The sequence below is a fragment of the Urocitellus parryii genome, chromosome 12 (assembly GCF_045843805.1).
Source record: "Urocitellus parryii isolate mUroPar1 chromosome 12, mUroPar1.hap1, whole genome shotgun sequence".
Classification (NCBI taxonomy): Eukaryota; Metazoa; Chordata; class Mammalia; order Rodentia; family Sciuridae; genus Urocitellus; species Urocitellus parryii.
Window position 1 is genome coordinate 81,092,583 of NC_135542.1, and position 24,788 is coordinate 81,117,370.

General features: G+C 35.4%; 1 protein-coding gene across 2 annotated transcripts in view; it reads right to left on the bottom strand.

The window, feature by feature from the left end:
* Usp34 (ubiquitin specific peptidase 34) overlaps window positions 1-24,788 on the bottom strand; it is a 220,606-nt gene that overhangs the window by 1,269 nt on the left and 194,549 nt on the right. The window contains exons 68-79 of one of the 2 annotated variants that reach the window (XM_026387217.2): window positions 23,914-24,548; window positions 21,306-21,463; window positions 18,190-18,268; window positions 16,382-16,508; window positions 15,653-15,760; window positions 14,170-14,274; window positions 13,929-14,053; window positions 12,809-12,932; window positions 4,528-4,607; window positions 1,657-1,797; window positions 1,422-1,565; window positions 170-329 (exon numbers count right to left, since the gene is read on the bottom strand). In XM_026387217.2, the coding sequence (XP_026243002.2) occupies window positions 170-329; window positions 1,422-1,565; window positions 1,657-1,797; window positions 4,528-4,607; window positions 12,809-12,932; window positions 13,929-14,053; window positions 14,170-14,274; window positions 15,653-15,760; window positions 16,382-16,508; window positions 18,190-18,268; window positions 21,306-21,463; window positions 23,914-24,548 (1,986 nt within the window). The remainder of the gene's footprint in view (window positions 1-169; window positions 330-1,421; window positions 1,566-1,656; window positions 1,798-4,527; window positions 4,608-12,808; window positions 12,933-13,928; window positions 14,054-14,169; window positions 14,275-15,652; window positions 15,761-16,381; window positions 16,509-18,189; window positions 18,269-21,305; window positions 21,464-23,913; window positions 24,549-24,788) is intronic. The other variant, XM_026387219.2, reaches the window with a different exon arrangement.

The window sequence follows — 24,788 nt, forward strand, 5'->3', positions numbered from 1 at the left end:
TGGTCATAAGATCACACATAGGGGAGAGTAACTGTGGGAAGGCAATTTTGTTATCAACATTTATATTTGGGAAATTCAATGGAATATACAGCATTTTAAAGTCCATTACATCATGCATTCTTTCCATTCCCAACCCTAAAGGTAGAGTATTAATGTCCATAAAGCTAACCTTTAGTTTTTCTTTCTTTGGCTTCTTGCTCTTGGAGTGAGTTTCTTTGCTGCAGACAAGTCCTACATTTGCTTAAAAGCTCTTGCAGAGTTGGAATTAGAGCTGGATTTAACTGTTTGGGAGTGTGTACTGACAGAAGCAAAGCAAGAGCCCTCAGGTCCTACAAAAACCCAGAGAGGAACATTTCAATTTTTAAAGCCAACCTTTTGACACAACCATTTTGCAGGTAAACACAGATTATTTACTTTCCCAGAAGTCCATTCTGGTTTAGTTTCTCTGATATTTTTTAGGAAAAAAGTATACTAACACTGGGCTTGGTGGTGCATGCCTGTAATCCCAGTGACTTGGGTTGCTGAGGCAGGAGAATCCCGAGTTTAAAGCCAGCCTCAGCAACTTAGTGAGACCCTGTCTCAAAATAGAATATAAAAAAGGCTAGGGATGTGGCTCAGTGGTTAAGTGCCCCTGGGTTCAATTCCTGGTACACACACAAAAAAAACGGGGGGGGGGGGGGGGGGGGGGAGACGGACACTAAAATCAGCCAGCATTGGGATACTACTATATTTCATCAGTGCTAAGTCACTAATTTTAAGCTCATGTCAAGTAAGACAGACTTAAGTCAGTATTTTTCAAAATAGAAAAAACAAAACAAAAAAAACCTCATGGAGACTTAATTTTAAAATCAAACCTTCAATGATCCATGAGAAATTTAGGTCTTAATATAGAAGTCACAGTTTCTCAAGCTAAATTCTGATGAATGTCACAAAGGTCTTGCTCACTTAGCTTCACAATCTGTTCTGGTTTGTAAGCATCTTGTTACTTAGGAGGCTGCTGAGTGATATTCTTGCACATATTTCCAGGTTCCATTCTGTGACACAGCTGTTGTAGGGATCTACACAAAGCAACTAATTCTCTAGTTTTAACTGCCTTTTATAATCAATAGGTATTAGACTGTTCAGGTTACTTAGAGTCAGAGGCAGTAACAGAAACATCACAAGTAATGTTTCAAAAAGCAAAAACAAGCAGAGATAAAGGGAATATTTCTTTGTAGTTTTACTGTTCTTAAAATACTTCATGCATTAGCTCATCTTTTAAGGTGATAGAAGTGTGCTCTATACACACAAGGCACAGCAAACACATTTTTAAAAACTTTTTTTCATTGCTTGTAACTTGGATGGTAAAATCTTACAAAGGCCAAACAGAGTTGATTTAAGGAGAATTTAAGAACATGCCCAGTCTTTTACATAGTTCTTACCCCATTTAAAGAAGCACTTGCTTTGGAAATTTCAACTCGGTTGGTGAAATCAGACTGTAGATTCTGATACTGATTTATTAAGTTGGTAATAAGGGTGCTGATCAAATTGGCACAATTTGCTTCTGAAAACACTTGACTTTGAACCTGAAAAAGATGGTATAAAAAACATCTCCAAAAGACCAATAAAAACATGCATTAACTAACTAGAAGTGACAGTTTCTAAAGCTCTACGCACCTTTAGAAGGAAATGTGTCATGAATGTGTAGACAATATTGTTGTTTAGAAAAGTCCTTTCATCCATTAGGATACATTTAATATATTCTGCAAAAACAGGATCTTCACACAAAAGCTTGATGCAGTTTTTTGACATAGCAGACTAAAGTGGAGAGAAGCAGCACTGATGGTTAACCAATGAAGTAATAATGGGGACTTAAATGTCATGTATGACAGGACATTTAAAGTCACTTTAAATCATTGTTGAAAAGACACTTCCAACACAGTCTATGCAACTTGCAATTATACCAACTGTGCTCCCAACACATTAAAATATTACAAATTTGGACTATATACCTGAGTGTAGGGGAAAGAAAGAAAGTCAAAACTGAACATGCTTTAAACGAAGGCTGAGGGATGAAGATTGAAAGTTCAAAGCTAGCTTCAGCAACTTAAGCCCTAAGCAACTTAGTGAGACCCTGTCTCAAAAGAAAATAAAAAGGGCTAGGGTTGTGGCTCAGTAGTTAAGTGCCCCTGGGCTTAATCCCTTAAAAAAAAAAAAAAAAGAAATGTTGCTTTACTATCTAGCACTGAGAAGAACTAACAAGGACTGGAAAGATAAAGCTAATAGAATAGGATGAGAATGTTTTCAGGGACTCAATTGTTATCAATCACAACAAAACCACATCTAGAGAAAAGACAAATTAACAATTAAAATATATTCTTTAATATGTGCTAAACTTTATTATCTGATCTCATTAGTAACTGTAATTTGGTAAATACTTCTCCACCTTTTATTGCAAAGGTAAACAATAACCTCTTTCCATAGTTATCTCAGAGAATTAGTAGTTCCAAGTACCCAGAAATTTCACTAAAATTTGGTTTTCCTGTTTGCAAATAATTCTGACTTTTAGACATGAGAAGTATTATCTCTAAACAGGTGTGTGATTTAATAAAAGTATTTATATGGGGGGAAAAAGGACTTTTTTTTAAAAAAAATTGGAGCTTTATGGTTACACATAGTCATCTGGGTTCATGCTGACAAACACATATACATGTAAATCACTTTTAGTTCATGATCACCCTTTTCCTTCCTGTCCTTCCATTTCCCTTTTCTTTCCTCTACTCTAATAATCTTTCCTTTGATCATTTATTAATTTGTATTTTAAATTTTTAAATATTTATTTTTTAGTTTTGGGTAGACACAATATCTTTCTTACTTTTATGTGGCACTGAGGGTAGAACCCAGTGCCTGATGCATGATAGGCAAGCACTCTACCACTGATCCACAACCCCAACCCCTGTATATGATTTTTTAATGTACTAAAAGACTTTAAAAAGTTGAATAAGGGGCTGGGGATGTGGCTCAAGCGGTAGCGCACTCGCCTGGCATGCGTGTGGCCCGGGTTCGATCTTCAGCACCACATTCAAACAAAGATGTTGTGTCTGCCGATAACTAAAAAATAAATATTAAAATTCTCTCTCTTTAAAAAAAATTTTAAAAAAGCTAATCTTATAGTGATGAAATAAAGATTTTAAAAAAAGTTGAATAAAGTTTAGATAGTATACACATGTGTATACTTAATAAGGGTAATGAACTGTCATAAGAACATAAAAGTAGAGTAGGAATAGGACCCAGGTCTTTAGACCTTTAGTTTTAGGAAAGTCTGCCTTTTCCATGAAAAGGGCAACAGCATCAACAGGGCAGGGGGAAGCAGAGATCTGCTCCAATTTACTGAACAAACCACTCAGCTCAAAAACCAACCAGGGAGCCCTCATCCCCTTTGTTACTAGGGACTGAACCCAAGGGCACTCTACTGCTGAGCTACATTCCCTCCCTCTCCTTTTTTTAAAAAAAAATTTGAACAGAATCTTATTAAAATGCTGAGGCTGGCCTTGGATTTGTAATCCTCCTGCCCTAGCCTTTCAAGCTGCTGGGACTACAGGTGCTTGCCATCAGCCTGGTGCAGAGAGTCACTTTTTGAATGCCTACCACACTATAAGTTGTGTGAGCTAAATGAGACCCATGCCTCTCAAGGAGACCTACTGAAGAAAATAACATTTCACCAAAAGAAACAGATGATACCATATAAGACCTCTCAGTTTGGGAAAAGGACACAATGAATAACAATCATTACAGTACTTTGTGACAAACATCTAGTAGAAACATCCAGTTGGAGGCTGGACCATACTTGTGAAACTATAATGTGGTTAAAAATTTGTGCCCATGAAGATCAACAAACTCATCTTTTCCACTGGGGTAAGGCAGATGCAATCAAGAAGAAAGAAGATTTTTTCTTTCAGGTTTTAAAGGGAGAGGGGATTCTTTAGGCCAGATCCAAGAACTGAGTCAAACCTTAGGATCAGTCTGGCTTGTTTGCTTGTTTTCCCAGTTCTTTCTCTTCAATTTAACAAGCATTAATAATGCTAAGAAGCTGGCTCTTAAAGACACTTGAGGTAGGAGCTTTCCTATTCTCATGAGACTATTGGTAAGAAAACAATGCATAAAACTGTTGAAAAACTGAAGATCAGGAAGAACTAACTAGGCAACATGGTTTCTGCTAAAAGATTTTGGAATAGTGGAGGGGAGAGAAAGGGACATAAGCTTCTTCCCCAGGTATTTCCCCATTTTAGACTTTTCCCACAAATGTAGATACTGACCTACAGATATGAAATTCAATTATAAACAGCTTATTTGAAATATTTCCTGTGATACAAATCTACTGAAGTATAAAAGAAAGAGCCTCAAAAGGGAAACTAGATGTCCATGGTTTATTAAACTAACATTTCCATTAATTCTAAAACATAACCAGTTTCCAACCCATTGTTCCTAAAATTCCTGACCACTTGGCCAGGTGAGATAAAGACCAAATCTAAAACTCATGTGCTTTACCTGAGTCTGGCATAGCTCAGTCCAAAGTTTGGGGAACAGTGCAAGATGAAGTGGCAAGCCTTCATAGGCAACTAGGACACCTAATATTTAAAAAGAAATCAGAAGAGGTTATAAATTACACTACTGAGATACTAAACTACAGACACAAAAATTATAGCTGTTTCTGGTTATAACTATACATATTTTCTATAATTACAGAAATACAAAAAGTACTTATAGGGGAAGAATTCATTCCAATGTTTAGCCAGTGAAGTATTTAACAGTACTCTGAATTTACTTTTATCCCATACCTCATTCCCAGAAGGATCTGAGCAACTTAAACAACTCTCCCTCCAAAGCTTTCTTGGACTAAAGATATTACTATTATGCATATTAGAAAATTTCCATGCAATAGTTCATTTCAGGGGAGACAGAAAAGATCAAATGGGAGATGTGGAGAATTAGAAGACATAATTTCCTCTTTGTGCTTCTCCAAAGATAGGGAGAACTATCTTTGTGGTATATTTAAACAAATACTGTTCTGAGTCTACCAGGTTTTTTTTACCTTGTCCCCACAAGCTTTTGGGTGGATCATATCTGATATTTCAAGAGTGTCTAATCTCGATCATCTATGTTTGTTTTTATTTGGGCAGGTGTACTGGGAATGGAACCCAGGGCCTTGCATATGCTAGGCAAACACCCTACCATTGAGCTACACACATCCCCAGCCCAGGAAACTTTGTGATTTTAACCTCTTCCTCTTGACTATTCCAGATGTCAAATATATTTATATGGGATTTATTCCTCCCACCCTCCTACCTGTCTAACTACAAGATATTGCAATGCCATAGACCTACATAAATTTCTCATCTCCACATCTCTCCAACCCCCAAAGAAACCGTAAATTTAAAGAAATATAACATAAGCTATCCTCTTCCAGGTAAAAAGTATGGTTAGATCAGGAGTTGGCAAACTTTTCAGTAGAGGGCCAAATCATAAATTAGGCTTTGTGGCCACAGGATGTCTGCTGCAAGTACTCAACTGCCAAGGTGGTATGAAAGCAGCACAGACAATACTAAATAAATGGCTGTGGCTGACTTAAAAGAAAAAAAAAATTGTGCATCTGGAAATTTGAATCTCATTTTCATGAGCCACACTTATTCAACTTTATTTAGCCATTTAAAAATAAGAAACCTACTCTTATCTAGTAGGTAGCTGCTGATTATACAAAAATAGAGAGCAAGTGAGTTAATAGTTTGCCAATCCCTTTACTACACTAAGGATTTTGAGAAAAATCTTAACAAGCAAATTAGAACAGCCAGTTATTCAACTTACCAAGGATACCTAGAATCCCTTTTGTAGATAGTAGTTTGTACATAAGCTTTTTTTCCCCCTGTCAAGATTCGTCAGTACCCTTGTAAAAACGCAAGGAAATTCTCATCTTTCTCCTTTACTTTCACCTAATCTGCTTGGAAGCATTTACCTACTGTAACATCATACACAGATAGGCAAAGAAAGACCTGTCATCAATCCTGTGGCTATAGGGAAAGTGTTTCTATGCTCTCTTCTTCCTTAATCTTAATTACCCATAAAATGAGAGAAGGGTTGGTATATTATGGTTCTTGGGTTGAGTTTGACCCACAATCTATTTCTGTATGGTCTGATGAGCTAAAAATTAAGCTTGGGGAAAAAAATCTAAAAAGCCAAACAAAGAATATGTGATAGAGAGCACATGTGGACTGCAAAGTCTAAAATATTTAGCTCTTCCTAGAAAAAGTCTGCTAATCCTTGAATTAAAGGCTGTTCTATACAAACACTCTCATGAGAAGAACTGTTCACTATAAGCTTTTTCTTTCTTTTTTTTTAATCCCTGGTTATTCCCCAAAGTAAAATAATCCTTACTCTTCTTTTCCATAGCTATCAAAAAGCTAATACTACTGTTTGGGAGCCAAGCCAGGGAACCTCGCTATTTCTTCCCAGTTTGATCAAACTGCATAAAATTCAGCTCTACTTTTTACATTATTTGCTTTTTTCTTGGTTGGGCGAGTGGCCCAGCTGGGATCTAGGCAGGGTCATTGGCTTGGCTACAGATAACACTACAACACACAAACAAACAAAATATGGTAGACCTTATGCTACTATGCCAAATAAGCACATTTAATTTTCTCATCCACTTTGGGAAATATTTTATTCTCATTTGTTTCATTTTCTTGAATGAGGAAATTAGGCTCATGATTATATAATCTGCTCAGGTTCATCCAAAAGTTGGTAAGTAATACATTTTAGAGACTACCCCCAATTTTTCTGATTCTAAAGCCCATAATCTTTCCAGTAATCAATATTTACCCAGAGGGCAGTCATTCATGTATCATTTTCATGATCATCTTCACATCTGCTCATAACCTAGACTAACACATGCTTAATACTTCAACCTGATACTATAATTAGCTTTATTACAATATAACATCTAGGAAATCACACATTTGATATATTTGCTTATTATACAGTAAGTAACATTCTTATTTATTAATATGAAAATTATTTTCCTGGATCTTCTTATACTGTATTCTTTTAGTAAAAAAAAAAAAAAAAGTAGTTTTACATATTCCTTCTCAAGCTGTGCTGCCTCTACTAAGGCAGGCTACCCCCTCAGAACAAGGGTTTCAGTTTTTTCCTAGTATATTCTCTGAGGATGAGAAGCCTCTTAGCTCTGTGACTCAAATTAGAGGCCAATATCCTGTTAACTCCACACACTCCTCCGGTACCTTCCATAGTACCTACTTTGCACTCAGTGTCAGTGTCTCACTCACTGGGTACAAAACATGGGGAACTGCAATCACTGAAGTTCTCAGTTCTCACATGGCTAGGCTGTCTCAGTCAACAGAACAGTCACATCTAAAACACGATTATATAATCTGCTTTTCTATCACTTATCTTTCTTCATCTTGTAACTTCCGGTATCTTCAAGCAAGGTCCATACTCTGCTCCATCATAGCCCAAGAAGAACTAGTTATACAAAGTCAAAAAACTATTCCAAATATATCTTCTCCTCACTAGTAATACTTCATAATGTAGAAACCACCGGATTGTAAATCATTAAAAGCAACATTTTTCGAAAACTGTCAGTAAAATGGTATCAGATTATTTTATACTTCCATGATTGCTAGGAGGAGGAAATATTTCTTATATAAATTTACTAGTTAGTTATGGTTTCTCCTGATTGTTTTGGTTCTCTGCCTAGTTTCTTCTAGGAGCATTTATACCATCCATACATTATTAGGGAGAAGGGGGTGGCTTTTTCAAAAGATTGAATCAAGACATTAGCCTAGAAATGACACATATTTGATCCCTTTGTTCTGTCTTAATACCCACTAAGCAAACTACTATTTATCTGGCTTCCCTTATAGGTTACTGAAAAAAATCAGGCCAGGCATGGTGGCTCACATTTGTAATCTCAAGCTACTCAGGAGGCTGAGGCAGGAGAATCCCAAGGGCAGCCTGGGCAACATGGTGAGACCCTGTCTCAAAATAAAAAAGGCTGGGGATTTTACTCAGTAGTAGAGCATCTCTGGGTTAAATTCCCAGTACCAAAATAAAAAAAATTAAAATCAATCAATCAATCAATCTGATGGTCCTAATATGTACCGAAGATTCTGATCCCTATACCAGATCTTCCCTTGCAAAATAAAAAAATGGCAACTATCTTTGGAGTTATAAACGTTTCTTAAATGTGATTACTACCTATCAGCCTAGCATAAATGGATTTGCTCTTTGTGGGCTGGCACAAGATGACTTCTGATCTGCAATGGATGCCTGGAGTATATTTACCCTTTGAAGCCTTTTGGGAAGCAGCAAACCAGTCATTTCCCTAGTCAAGACTATCCTGATACCCTGAAAAGCAGCAGCATGAATCAGAGCTGTGCTTTCTATAATAAGATTTTTAAACTGCTTACTTCTGCCAATTATACTCATTTTGTAATTCTATTGATGAGTTTTTGAATTTTCAAAGTGTATCAGTTACTTGCAAAATCAGTTTTTCATTAATGTCTTAAGAAAATTTTTCAAAAAAAGTCAAAATACCAAAAGTAATAAAAGTCTTTGTTTTGTTCCTACAAATGAAAATTTAAACAATAATGAAATCTAAGGATTTATTTTATTTGACTATCCCATCTCTGCTTTTACATGTTAACTAGGAAACCTTTTAAAAAAAAAAAGTGAGGGGTATGATTTGAAGTCTGCAATATGAGTTTTCCATATTACTTCAAATATTTTTTTCTAATTCCAAAACAATGTATGAGTATTATAAGGAATTTAAACCCTTACAGCTACATTTAATGGAGAAAATAAAAGCATAATTGTATTCTTACAAACTATAGGTATTATCCTTTTTCCCCTGAGCATGCTCAAAAAGTGATTTCCATCCCTTCGTTTATAAGAATGTGATTATATTCTGTACACTGTTTTCTTTTGTTCTGTGGTGCTGGGGATAAACCTACAGTCATGCTCAACCAATGAGCCATACAGCTATACCTACCCAGTCCATTTTAAAAGCAAAATTTTTTTCCATGTAATTCAAGGAACTTTCCTATGTTTCCTAAGTCTATACAAAACAGATGGACTATGGTTTTTCTTAACTAAAATCCCACTGGAGAACATTTGGGTTGTTGCCAGTTTTTACCCACTACAAAGTGAAAACAACCAACAACCTCTGTATGTTTGTTTGACATTTTTAGGAGTAGAGTAGGATGGATTCCTGTATCTGGTGTTGCTGGGTTAAAGGCAAGAATATCCTAAACTTTAATTCACAATGCCAAATTTCATCTCCAAATTGCCACATTCCATTATAAGATCTCTCATTTATCTGACAGTATGCAAACACTTTCCCACTAGTGTGTATATATTAATCCAACTTATGGCATTTTAAACCATGCAGCAGTTTGCATTTGTATGTATTTAAATTTTTCATTTTCTTGTTTTATTGTTTCTGGGTTTTATGTCCTGCTATTATGGCCTTTTAACTCTCAAGGTGTTATCAAGCATGATCTCATGTTTTAAATATTCCAAAGATTTTTTTCCCAAGCAAATCTTTAATCCTCCTGGAGTTTATTTTGGTCCAATGAGTAAAGTATTAAAAGACTTGCATTCCCCACTCCCCACCCCTTCCCAGGAGCTAACCAAAGATCTCAATACACCCATTTTCTACTAATTTGATATCCTTAGGATCTAGAGCTGTTTTCCACTGTTCTGCCTATCTCTATACCTGTACCACATGGTTTTACTTTTCTTTAAGAAAGGGGAGAAAATGTATTTGCAAAAAGGATAAACAAAAAAAAAAAATGAATAAAAGTGGTGGGAGACAAGTCTTTGAGTGATACATGTATCTTTAAAACATAACACTGTTTTAAATTATAATCTGTTATAGGAATTAAGCCATAAAACATTACTGTACCTTTAATAAGTATTTTAGAAATCAGCGGTGCCAGTGCTCTTTATTGTTACTCTTTTCAGAAACTTTCTGGTTAATTATGCTATTTTCAAGTATCAGAAAGCACACATTGTGCTTTCTGATGGTTGTTAGCAGCTTTGCTCACTTCCCTAAATTCTCTCCTGACTTCTCTGTCTTTTCTAACCCCATCCTGGATTGTCTTCACTTGAAAAGTACAACATTCCCCCCCCCTTTTTTTTACTGTTTAGTAGCTACAGCTCTACAATTTTCTGCAATTCTAATATATAATTATTAATAGTTCCCTTTTATACTCTAATAAATCTTAAAATTTGTTCAGTTACCAATATAAAAACCACCAGAAAGACTTTTCCTCAAAATTGAAAAACATTAGCAATCCAATTTCAGACAATCTCATCTATCGTCAAAATATTTTAATATTCTGGCCTTTGGACTATTTAATGTCAAAGTTTGAGCAAACGAGGTTCAAAATCAATTTAAACTCATCCTGTTTCCATCTCTCATTACTAAATATAATTTCTTGCATTTATGTTTATGGACTAAAAATAGGAATCATAGTACAAAGATAAAATATGTAACCAAGGAAATTTTTATCCCACTCTATTTATTTATTTAGTGTACTAGGGATTGAACTCAGGGGCACTCCACCACTGAGCCACATCCCCAGCCCTATTTTGTATTTTATTTAGAGACAGGGTCTCACTGACTTGCTTAGCACCTCACTTTTGCTGAGGCTGGCTTTGAACTCAGGAATCCTCCCCTGCCTCAGCTTCCCAAACCACTGGGATTATAGGTGTGCGCCACCACACCCAGCTATCCTGCTCAATTATAAAGGTTTTGGTTTATATCTAGTGCTTTGCCACCAGTCACATTTAGCACTTTAATTTGGTTATAATTTTAAAAAATTAAAATTTAGTTCCATAGTTATATATCAAGTTCTCAACACTCACATGTAACCAGTGGCTATCATGTTATAGACAGGAATGCAATTAGAGAAAAATCCATCCTCATAGAAGTTCCCATAAAACAGCACTGCTATATACAGAGAACACAAAGGCAGCTTGCTTCACAGTTAAGAGTGATGTAAGATTTAAAATATCATGAACACAAAAGCTGACTCTCTCTATATATATGTTATAGGGAAGATGTACCTCTTTCCCCTCCCCCCTCTATTTTTAATTTCCCTAAAAGTGCATTTGTGTTGATGTGAAAGATAGCAAAGCTGTTCAGAGCTGGTTAAAGCTATATAAGTAGCTAGAATAGTTCCTAACAATTTTTGCTATAAATTATATGAACACAATCACCAGGAATTTTTTCAAAAGTGAGTTTCTTTCTTTGTTCCTGTCTTTACCTAGAACCAAAGCTTCACTCCTAGAACTAGATATTTTTTCATACTTAGTCATTACCATTGCTAGGTTGTAGTCTTTTATCAAGTGTTACAACCCAGGTACATAATCCTAAAATAGCCAATCTGAGGAAATCCTTGCCCCTCACATCTTGGCATTTCAGATCCACATATATATCAAGTAGCTAATGATAAGATGTGGAAGAAACAATCCTTTGAATCTGAATATGGGCTCATCACTTACCAATAAAAGGTGGCTTTTTTGAAGAGGAATTATCCCTGAGAGCTGTTATTATTTTCTTCTTGGATAATGAAAATCTAAGACAGGATCACTGTGTGTGTGTGTGTGTGTGTGTGTGTGTGTGTGTGTGTGTGTGTGTGTGTGTTTTGCTAGGGATCGGACCTAGGGCCTTGTGCTTACAAGGCAAGCACTCTACCAACTGAGCTATATACCCAGCCCAGGATCACATCTTTTGCCCTGCCTAGAATGAATCAAAATCTTTGCCATATGAAGTTGTGGTTGAGATGAAGCACAAGAGGTACCACGTCTAGGGTATGGTAACAGTCTATTTCTTGATCTAAGTGGTGGTTCCATGAATATTTTATTTCCCATCCTCTAAAACAAAACTATAGAACACTGGAGAGAACCCTGGGTCATCCCTAATAAAGTCAGGGGATAGAGCACGCAAAGCCCCAGAACTCTGTTGGTCCTGAAGTAAGTGACATCTGAAGGAGGGCTATGTGTCATCTTCAGTCTAACACTCTCCCAACTGAGATATTTTGATAGCCTCTGGCCCATACTTTCCTAGAGGAAAGTCACCCGAAGGAAACAGTATTCTTAACAGCTCTTGGGCACATCCTTGAAGAGACAATGTTACTATTAAAAAATTTGAAACGGTTTTTCTCTCCCTACATAATTCCTTGATGGTTTTGTTTGATATTTCTATTATTTCCCCTTTCAAATTTCTCTTCTTCTCACTCACCTATTTTATGAGACTTACCTCCTAATTACTCATATATGCACCTCTGCTTCACGCTGGCGGGCCCACACAGCTTGTTTCTGCACTGCCAGCTCCAAGCTCAGCTGGCAATATAGATCTCATCTTACCCTCAAGACCAGGGCTGGGGAAGTCCATCTCTAAGCCTGTCTCCCTAGGCAGAGCAGTTGTTTTTTTTGTTGTTGTTTTGCTTTTGTTTATAAGTTCTGCTGGGCAGATGATGGAGGACTTGGGCTTCTACATAGAAAAGTGATCAGCCCTATTCCACCCTTCTTATAGGGCAGCTGAAACTGTGGGTGAAACTATTCAATGGAAACCAGTAAGTTGGTGTTTTCTTAATAAAAATTAAAATGTTCCCAAAAATACTAATTAATATTTTTAAACATTCACTTTAAAAAAGAAAAAAAGAATTGCCTCATATTTTCTCTCCCCTTCCTGAATGGCTAGGGGCTTAAAATAATTCAGTGGAATTTACTGCTCATCTTTTATACTTACTCAGCTTAACTAATGTTTCAGTAAATTTTTCACAGTTGATTGCAACTCGGCATAATAGATGGATGAATTGATGATAAGAAAAGAAGTAGTCTAGCAGCATACGATCATAAACGTCATCTTTGCCCTGAAGGTTAAAGATGATAAAATGGTTGCACTTAAATTGTATAATAAATTAAAGAGCATTTTTGTGCAAATGTAATAAGTTTAACTAAAAATCTGATTAAATCTTTAAATTCTAAAGAACCTAATTTTAAGTTCCAAATTTCTAGTAATGTTGTTAAGATCTTAGTTCTCATAAGTTTATTTTCAGTGTGCAAATGCTACTGATTAAAATTACCCGTTATTTCTATATACTTTAATAAAGTAAATTACTCTAAGATTTTAACATGTGACACTTTAGTTCTACAGACATATCATCAAGAAGAATGGATTAAATTTGATTTTTGAAAGAGATCTGAGTTACTTCTGTAAGGATAACAGTGTTAATTGTTTTTAATATTTTATCTTATGAGAATTTCTCAAGTATACTTAAGATCCAAAGAGGGTTGGCAAGACAGGATGTAAATGAAGTGTGAGTGAAGAAAGATAAAGGGGGAAAAGTGTTTAAAAAATACTAAAACTAAGATAAATTATCTCGTGTCAATGTACCTTGGCTCTATGATTTAGAATTGGCCTTATTTTAGAATAAGCTTTAGAAGGACAGGAACCGGGCTAAAATTAATGACAAATCTATCAATAAATGATATTATGCATAGGTGAAGAAGAATGTGATTTAAGGGCAGTAAAAGAAGTCTTGATTATATGGCCAAAATTAAAAATAATAAGTACCTAACTTTTCAGATTTAGATGTATGACCCAGTTAAAATTTAGCCTAGTGACAAATACTAAGACTTACTATTAAGCTCTTTAGGGTGAGGGAACTTCTTATTTGTGCTTACTGTTAATTTTGCAAATATTCAACCAACATTTTGAGCATTAAAAGGAAAAAGTCCAAATGAGACTAATTTTCTTAGGAGCCATAACATGACCACTAAAGTCTAATGTACTCATAACTGCCAGGGGGAAAATTTCAAATTACTTTGGACTACAGAAACATGATTTTCCTGGCATCCCAACATACCTTACTGGTTTCCACCATTGTGGGCAAGAGGCACATATTGAGTTCAGGGCGCGGAGGCCGAATATTGCTTTTCCCTCCTATTAGCTTGATATTTTCTCGACAAGGGAAATAAGGTCCAAGAGACACTAAGATATTAAAAGTGTACAATAAGAATAAATGGAAAAAATAAATCTCCAAGCTTCAGTGTGCAGAATGATTAAATACCAACCATATTCAAGTACTGAGCTAGATGAATACGTACTTGGTATGTTACTATGATGGTAAGTACAATGGTTGTGTTGTAGAAATGGAACCAGAGTATGTAGAAAATCATGGGGACTCAAAAGCACAAGTTCCTTGAGGACATCTGAAAATTAAAACACAGTTTATGTATTAAAACACTGGAATTTTATCTTCCTGCTAATTTTAAACTCATAAATTCTGATGGAGTTGCAGGATTACAAATGGTTTTATCTCCTGAAACTGGGAAAAATTCTGTCTGATGCTCAATCAAATCTGGATAAGGAGAATAAGTAACCACAAAATAGGGCCATTATTTAGAAAGTTTTTTTGTAGTACTGGGGACTGAACCCAGGGCCTTATGCATGGTAGGCAAGTGCTCTACTACTCAGCTATATCCCAGTCCTTTTTAAAATTTCTACTGTGAAACAGGGTCTTGCTCAATTGTCTAGGCTGCCTTGGGTCTTGCAATCTTCCCACTTCAGCCTACCAGTAGCTGGGATTATAAGCATGTGCCACAAAGCCCAGTCTTAGAAATAAAAGTTTATAGCACTACATATTAGTATTTCATTTCAGCAAGAAAACCTTCATAGAGAAGTACTGTGAGAAATATTTAATGCACACTGATTATGTGTCTTTATAAAATCAACTACAACAGCTTAGGAAGGACCTAAAATTCAAAGTTCTTTGGATCTGAGGGGTAACTGATAAACTATAACTTTTATATTAAAGTTTTATATGAAGGGGACTTATTTTTAGCCTCTAATCCTAGAAGAATCAAGTTCATGAAAACAGGCTACTGGCAGTTTCTGGTGATCAGGCACGATTACCAGTAACTATGGTGATAAGTAAAGGTATCAGAAAGGCTATGCGCCTTTCCTCTTTTACTGCAGAAGTATAGAAAGAGAAGGCCAGGAATTACATGAACATCAAGACTGCTCACACATGAACTTGAGATATGTGACTCTATTGTAAACAAACAGTAATAGTTTCTAAAGATAATGATATTAAGAGGTTTCTAGGTTTTAAATTTAAAACAAGGGGATATCTTTTAATAACCGCTAATTATTATTTTATAATAAATATATAATGCATAAAAAGGTGAAATACTCAGAACCTAAAAATAGTTACAGAGAGTTATCTTTAGGCAAAAGAATTCATAGTGAAATGATCATCCCAATCCTTTACAATGTCACTTCCACCTCATAAACTCGACATGATTTCACTTTGCTTACAAAGGATCAGAAGATCACAGGAAGAGCTGTGAGAAACTTACATATAAACGAAGATGAAAGAACCCAGATGTACTGAGTGATCTGTTTACTATCACATAGGGATAACAAACAGAACTTGATTTTTTTAGGACCTGTTAGCTAGTATGAGCTACACAAAAAAGTGTAAATGCCTTCCAAACAGAGACCTAACAACACATCTTATCATTAAAAAACTCATAAAAACATTCTTCTACTAGGCTTTTACTTAAGTGTATTTTTCAGGTAACTTACCTATACAGGCATTTCTTAGTTCTGGAGGGCTATAGGAATTAAGAAGAGTTAACAGTTTATGGGCAAATTCAATTCGCTCCTGCCACTGGATTAATGCTTGTTTCACATCTGCAAATATAAAAGCATACATAAATATGCTTTTGAGAGACCACAATTCCTCACATTTTTTCCCTATAATATTGATAGAATGATAACTCTAAGAGATCCAAATTAATTAAATAAAAACATCTTTGGTGAAAGCTAAGTGATCATTTTAATAAGATGGCTACTATTATTATTAAATCTGCTAGATTTCTAATAAATAGTACATAGTTCAGTGATGAATATGTCCCACTTTCTAGGAATATATAAAATTCTATATTCAACTATGTTATAGGGACATGAGTTATGTTTTAGAGTAATTTCTCTTGAAACTAAAAATGATCTAATCTGAGCCATGGAAATTTCCAGCTGGAGAACTTTAAAAAATACAACTTGTTACTGTGATTAGAAATGTTTTCCAGTCTCCTGAACCTTGACACTTTATAATGTGCCCATCTATTTTTCAGGCATTCATAAAGAAAAAACCTGGGAGCATTCCAGCTTCACATCAGGCTGTTAGTTCTTTAGGCCCCATCTTTTGTGCATAAACTAGAGGTTAAAGACAATTTCTCTGGGGCCTGCAATTTCAATATCTTATCTTTCTTTAATAGTAGCAGTAACAAAAATAAGAAGTAGGAATGATCAAACCTTTTCTCTGAAGATATGGGCGTGTAGACTTCAAAACCGAAAGGAATATTGACAGAAGTTCTACTAAGTCTCCAGTCACATGGCAAGCTGTAGCTTCATGATACATCATGTGCAATGTGTTGAAAGACTACAAGTAATTTAAAAAGATTGAAAACTTAATTTCATTTTTACTTTATTGAGCCACAAGATGGTAGTGCTCATTCTCTCTGACAGATGTTTTCAGAATTAGACTGTATGTATGCACATGTGTGCAAAGCAAATATGCTTTCTATTCAAGAAAATCTCTTCCAGTTAGCCCCTTTAACATATATGAATAGTCCTCACCTTCAGAGCTCACGTAGTTTACAATTTTGGACTAAAGCAATAATTTAATTTATATTTCTTAAATGAACAAAAAATCTAAGACTGCAAGCCACAGAAATCACAAAGCAGCCAGGCACAGTGGTGCACATCTATAATCCCAGTGATTCTAGAGGTTGAGGCAGAGGGACTGCCAAATTGAAGACCAGATTTAGCAACTTAGTGAGGGCCTGTCTTAAAATAAAAAATACAAAAGGCTAGGGATGTAGCTCAGTGGTAAAATGCCCGAGTTCAATCCCCAGTATTAAAGCAGCAGCAACAAGAGGAAGATTAGGGAGAATAGACAAATGATTTAACTAACTTCCCAAGGCCTCTGTTGAAAGACAATGTGAATGGCTATTAGCCATAGTTGTAGCAGGACTGAAAGGAGGTGAAAGAGCTCCAAAAGGTAGGAATTCAATTCCTTAAACTGTATTGTCAAGTCTTTTAATCCCTTTAATTATATTAGCTCAAATAAATCCATTTTCCCCCTATTTCATTTTATAATGAAGCATCATCTTCTAGTCCTCTTTAATGGTCAAAGTCTATATACTATTCACAATTCAAAGATCAAAATGCTGAGCTGAATATGGCAAACTATGTACAATATTTATCTTATAAACTGTAAAGTATGAACTGCTATATCTCTAGTGTCTAGCACAGTACTTGACACAAAGAAAACATTCATACATCTGCTGAACAAATGAAATTCTCCTTACTCCTCTTTACATTCCTTTTCTTTTAATTAAAACAGAAATACTTGGCATTCCTCAACCAGAAGCCAATATTTCTTTGATGCCATTTATCTAACTGGCTCCCTAACTTACCTTTCCAAGTCCAAATTCTTCAAAGAGCAGTTTCAAATGTGCTTGTTTCCTATTCTGTAATACCTTTAACTGCAAAAACAATCTTACTTCTCAATTCTCATGGTACTCTTGGCATGTACTGTTTTCTTATTTCCATTATGAGGAAAGGTACGATGCACCTCTGGAGTCTTTAAAACCATCTCACTCTTTATTATAGAGAATTATGGAAAGAATGACATGATTTTTTCACTTGTAACAATCTTACTGGCTTCCTCTGATGATGCTAATCTTAGTTTCTGAACTGCATCAAATAAGTGGGTTCTTGGGAAACAATATGTGACCTTTAATAATGATAATATAAATTTAATAATAACACGAAATTAGTTTCTATTCTTACAAATGAAATGAATACAATTAGTCTATTTCAAGTGGTTGTTCTGATACAAAAGAGAAGAAAGGTATGGAATTAATACAGAAAAGAAACAGTACCCTAAAAATTGTAACCTGATTATTTTTGAAATATAAATCAGCAATTGCTAATCTATATAACTGAAACCTTGTTACTTGTAACAGTCTAAATAAACTGTATCCATAAAACAAGAAATCTTTGGTGAGAACATTAAAATAAGATAAATCCACAGTAAAATCCAATAAAAGATTTACCTCAGTCATCAGGATCAACCCTCGATTAAATACAACAAGAAGTCTGTCTTCATCAGATTCTAATAGTATTCTGAAGGCACTAAAAGAATACATAAGGTCCAGTTTGAGAATTCTGAATCAAAACAAACCACTTGGGTGATGAAAAAGAAGTAAAATTATCACTTAAGCTTTCTTCTTTCCTATCTCTAGAAAAGAGAATATTACATTTGTTTCTTAGTAATACAAGACAGGATGAGCATCCCAAACCTTAAAATCCAAATTACTCTGAAATCTCAAAGTTTTTGAGAATCATATTGACACTTAACAAATAGAGTTTTATAGCATTTTAGATTCCTAGATTAGGCATGCTTAACCAGAATGTCTATGCAAATAGTAAAAATAAAAAAATCACCCTGAAATCTGAAATACTTTTGCTCCTAAGAACTTTGGATAAGAGATAATCAAGCTGTATCAAGCTGTAAAAGGAAATAACATTAAATAAGAAAGCCTCCAAGTAACTTAGAGAAATGTGTATTAATCAAACAATTCTTAATTATCCACAATAGCAGAAGAAATGTATGATGAGAATATTTTTGAAGTTTCAGTATAAACAATGTTGATTTTGATAATGGGCTTATCTTTTAAATTGTTGAAAGTTTTGCATAATAAAAAAACACTTGTGGGGCTGGGGTTATTTATGGCTCAGCAGTAGAGCACTACCTAGCATGTGTGAGGCACTGGGTTTGATCCTCAGCACCACATAAAAATAAATAAAATAAAATAAAGGTATTGTGTCCAACTTAAAATATATTTTAAAAAACCACTTGTATTATCAAAGCATTCATCAGTTGGTTATTGGGAAGAAAGAGTTAAACTGGGGAGAACCAAACTAAACAGCCTAATTTGTTCTTGAATATAAGTTACATGAAAATTACAGCTGGGTGCAGTGGAGCACGCCTATAATCCCAGTGGCTCAGGAGGCTGAGGCAGGTGAATCTCAAGTTCAAACCCACCGTCAGCAACTTAGACATCAAAAACTAAAAAGGAAAAAAAATAAAGAATAAAAAATAAAAAGGGCAGGGACATAGCTTCATAGTTAAGTACCCTTGAGTTCAATCTCTGGTACCAAAAGAAAAACAAAATTACCAAAGTATCTGGATTACTCTTGCTTACAGACCATATTTCATTAGGTACCAGAAAATGCTGTTATAAAGAACAAGAAATCATGAGATTTTATCATGATGCTTCAGTTTTTTAATAAAGAATTAAGAAAATCTTTTTTTTTTTTTTTAATAAGCTTTAAGCTGGGAAAGGCAGTGGTGCACACCTGAAATTCCAGCAGCTTGGAGGCTAAGACAAGAAGATCAAAGACAACCTCAGTAAAAGCAAGGTGCTGAGCAACTCAGTGAGACCCTATCTCTAAATAAAATACTGGGGATGTGGTTCAGTGGTTGAGTGCCCCTGAGTTCAATCTTGGGTATCACCCCCCACCAAATAAAAAGAAAATAAGCTTTAAGTACTAAACCTTGAGAAAACAATGTATTCAAATTACTGCTAAAAATTTTTCCCTCTGGTGCTAGGGACTGAACCCAGGGCCTTCAGCATGTTAGGCAAGTGTTCTATGACTGAGCTATATTCCTACCCCAATGTAAAAATTAAAAAAAGATAATAATTTCTTACTGGGGATTGAACCTGGGGGCACTTTACCATTGAATCAAATCCCCAGTCCTTTTTATTTTGAGACAAGGTCTTGCCAAATTCATGAATTTGTGATCCTTTTGCTTTCTGATTCTGAGGGAAGATAATCTGAAAAAAAAAATCTTATCTTGGGCGTGTCACTACAGTGACATTTTCTCAAAGTACCACAAAGGAAAAAGAAGTGCCTAAACTGAATAATGTGGTACATGCTTATAATCTCAGCTCATTGGGATGCTGAAGGACTGAAAGTTCAAGGCCAACATGGACAATATTAGCAAGTCCCTATCTTAAAATAAAATAAAATTAAAAAATAAAATAAAAAGGGCGGAGAATGTAACTCAGCGGTACAAATGCTTGCCTACCACATGCCATGTCCTGGATTCAATTTCCAGTACCACAAAAAAAAATAAAATTAAAAAAAAAAAGTGTGCCTAATAAATGACACACCTTCAAGTGTTAGAGGTAATATATAGAAGCTTTGTTGTTGTTTGAAGTATTTGATGAAATTAGCCTAGACGGGGCAGTGGCACATGCATTGCATGTATTCCCAGTGACTCAGGAAGCTGAGGCAGAAGAATTGCAAGTTTGACATTAGTCCTAGCAACTTAGCAAGACCCTGTCTCAAAATAAAAAATAAGGGTTGGGGCTCAGCAGTAGAACGCTTGCCTAGCGTTTGAGAGGTCCTGGGTTCAATCATCAGCACCACCTAAACATAAATAAAAACAAAGGTATTGTGTCCAACTACAACTAATAAATAAACATTTAAAAACAAAAGCATGGGAGATGTGGTTCAGTGATTAAGTCCCCCTAGGTTCAATACGGGGGGGAGGGGAGGGGGAGAAAGAAAGAAAGAAAAAGAAATTAGCCTAAATTTTATTTCTATGGATAATGGGAATTAAGTGTAATGTGTAGCTGTTCCTTAGTGTAATGTGTAGGCATTCAATAACTTATATAGCTTTCAACTGATCATATAGAAATTTTGCTAACTCATACCATAAGAAAGTCAGGTATAAAGAGATTCTGGGCTAAACAGAATGAAACATTAACAATCAGACTCATACAAAGAAGGAGAGACCTGTTTTGAGAGATCTCTAGAACTGAACTACTCAAATATAAGTTAGGATAAATTATCAGGAGGATTCAAGTTTTAAGTAGAAGATTATAAGGTTCCTTTTATATCTAAGACTCTGATTCTGAAAAACATACACACACAAGTACAAACCAATTTCAAAGAGAAACTTGTTAAAAGAAGTTTTCTGATTCCGGGGGAAGGTAATCTAAAAACTTTCTGAAGTTACTAAATGTTTCACCAATAACCTGAAAGATTAAGTCAACTTTTAGTTATTAACAAGGTAAATTACTTCTCTGTCAAAAGTATAGTGCCCATTTCCTCTCTTGAAAAAACAAAGCAAACAACATCAAAAAGTCTTTTTCTTTACCTTATTAAAGTAGTCCAGCAGGAGCGGCCGTCTAAGCAACGTAAGTAACAACTTATGGTTGTTTTTTTAAACTGTTTGATATCTTCTAATTCTTCTTCTCTCATGTCTGGCCTTTGAGCTATGAACAGCTGCATCAAGTTAAATAGTTCTTCCACTGCCTAAAAAAGGCAAATAAACAATCTGATAATCTTTTAACCCTATGACACATTACAATGTCTGCTTCTCATTTCTGAATGTTATGCTCATTAGCTAACTCTTAAAATTACACAAATGGAATTACACTACTATTCAGAAACATTTATCATCATAAAATGAGTAATGAATTCTATTTTAAAAATTGAATATATTATGCACCAAAGAAATCAATAAATCTTACAGTTAATAAAGAGTAAATATTTAGTGTTAATACTGTTTAAAGCACTAGTTTTATAAATTTGAAGATGTATCCAGAGACAGGTTACCCCAGTCCCCTGTTCCCTTTTAATAAATGAGACATCACTGCTTTGTCATGAAGATTCTGAACAGTGAAATTACACTTGAATTAATAATACAGCTTCTGAACTAACCCTCTGTGGCAACATTTGGAATGATCTTTCTAGAGTGATGGTTAGTTCAAGCTCTCAATGGATAAAATGCAGTGAATATTTCAGGAACATCACTAGCTTATACCACTCTATTTATATGCATGTTGGGTAAGGGTTGCTCTTCTAATACATACTTGTCAATGAACTGAAATCCTGGCAAAGGTTTACTTAACACCATTTTTATAAAAAATATGAAATAGGTAAGTTCTATAATAAAAAGGTGATACATTTCACTCATGGCAAGGACAAGAGACAATGGGAGAGAATAGCATTCTAACTCATCTAGTGCTCAAAGGTACAGTTAACCCTGGATATCATATTTAGCAATTAAATGTTATTCACATGACCTGTGATAAAGACAAATCTACTGAAACAAATCCTGTCATGGCTCCTTCAGAGATAGACAGACTCTCATTCTTCGCCTTCTGCATTCTTAAACCCTTGACTTTCAACTTCTTAATATTAAATACACTGACATTCTTTCCTATATTGGAGGCACTCTAATTAGCTCAATTAGAAATTAGTTTTTTTTTCTGGGTGAAAGATTCTAAAACAATGCAGTATATCATCTATAAAGAACAGTTTACTGGGATTGTAGTTCTGTGGGCAGAACATGGTTGCCCAGCATGTATGAGGTACTGGGTTTGATTCTCAGCACCACATAAAAATAAATAAATAAAATACAAGGTATTGTGTCCATGTACAAATTAAAAAAAAAAAAAAAAGTTTACCATAGAGACACACAACACCAAAAAGTAATATCTAGGAATAATAGTCTTACATGCAGGGGAGAATTTTAATATGAAACTTACAAATATTCTGTGAAGATTTAGACTGTATACACTTATATCCTGATGCATCTCTCTCTTTTTGTACTGAAGATTTAACCAAGGGGCATCTCTACCACTGAGCTATACCTCCATCCTTTAAAAATTTTTTAGTTTGAGACAGAGTCTTGCTAAGTTGCTGAGGCTGGATTGAGCTTGCTATCATCCAGCCTCAGCTCCCAAGTCTCTGGGATTACCAGTGTATAACAACACACTTGGAATTATGGTTTGGATATGAGATACCTCCCAAAAGTTCCTGATATAGGAGGGATATGAAATGATTGGATTGTGAAAGCTGTCAGTCCTTCCTTGTTTGAATGGAGTGATTAAGAGGTAACTGTAAGAAGATGGGGCATGGCTGGAGGAGGTAGGTCACTGGGAGAGGGCCCTGGCCCTTTCCCCTCTGCATTTCTGCTTTCTGACCCCTCCATGAGCTCAGCAGTTTTCCTCTGCTGGGTCCTTCCCTTATGGTATGCTGCCTGACCGTGGGATCAGAGCAATGGAGTTTGCTATCTATGGATTAAGACCTAAAACCAGGAGCTCCAAATAAACCTTTCTTCCTCTAAGGTGTCAGGTGTATTGGTGACAGCAACAAAAAAGTAACAAAAAACACTCAGCTCTGAAGAATTTCTTAATCATTTCATTCATTTGAATGTAAGTTTGAGAAACAGCACTAGGGAATGCTATTAGCTTAAAATGAGATTATGTGCTCAGTTCAGTATTGCATACAGAGCCTGATTATAAGTACTGAATTTTTTTTTAGTTGTAAATGGACAGAATTTGTTTATTTTTATGTGGTGCTGAGGTTCAAACCCAGTGCCTCATGCATGCTAGGCAAACATTCTACTACTGAGTTACACCCAGTATTTTTAAATAGCACTTACTTTCCTAAAACTGTGCCATAAAGCTGGGTTTTTCAGTAGGCACATATGAAAGATATATTTTCTAAAGTCTAAATTTAAAAAAGGTAAGTTCTGCCACAGATAAAAATATTAACTCAATTTAAGAAAGCATCCACATATTTATCAATTTCGTAAGAATAAAAAATTATATAAGTATATTTAAGAAAGCAAACATGTTAAGTCATTAAGAAAGAATTTTTAAAGTTAGACTGTATTTTGCCACTCCTCATTAGAAGGAGAAAGATACTGCTTATCAATTTGAGGCTATAGATACAAGAGTATCAATTTTACTCACTCCAGGGTATTGGCTGGCATGTGGTGTAAGATTCTTAAAGGCCCACTGGATGTTCTGGTGAGAAGCTAGTTGTCGTGTGAACGCCGGAGACTGCTCACAGCAGAGCCTCAGAATGCCATAGTAGGCAGGCAGCATCCCACGGTTAAAAAGCACCACATCCTGATCATCATGGTCAGCAAGGATGTAATTGAAGGCAATGTTCTTGGTTACCACTGGGTTCTGAACAATAAGGCGGATATTCTCTGGACAGTCAGCACACACATTGTACCAAAATGAAAGCAAAGCCTGTTTATTGTGATTTGTAGCTATTGCTGGCTCAGAAAGTTTAGGCTGGAAAAGGTTCCACAAATCCATGAAATATGTGGAAAACATCAGCTTCTCAGTTTTGGAAATTAAACAGTAAGTCATAAAGCTAAAATAGGGCACTAGCTTTGTAGTGCCATGAACAGCAGCATCAACATAAAGTTTGGCTCTTGAGAGCAAACCAAGGAGCACGTTGTAGACCTGATGCAGGACTACTGTTGTGTCTGGACTGAGTGGAAGGTCACGGGTTGGGATGTGCAAAGACCTTGTTGACCGGAACATCTGGCGGAATGAATTGCTTGGTATAAGGGACACCAGAAGATAAGCTGCAGCTATAAAATGTAAAACAAAACTGTCAGATCCTTATAAGATATAAAATAGACTGAAGAGCAGTCATTAAACACAAAGCCACTCTGCCCTTTAAAAATGAAAATAAAAATAGAGGGACATCTCTTAATATCTTTCTGCTTTACACTTGGCCCCACAGAAAGATTTTCCAAGGGGTCAGAAATAGATACCTTCCATTCTGCCACTGAGTATTTTAACTGGCAACAACAATCATCATCAAGAGA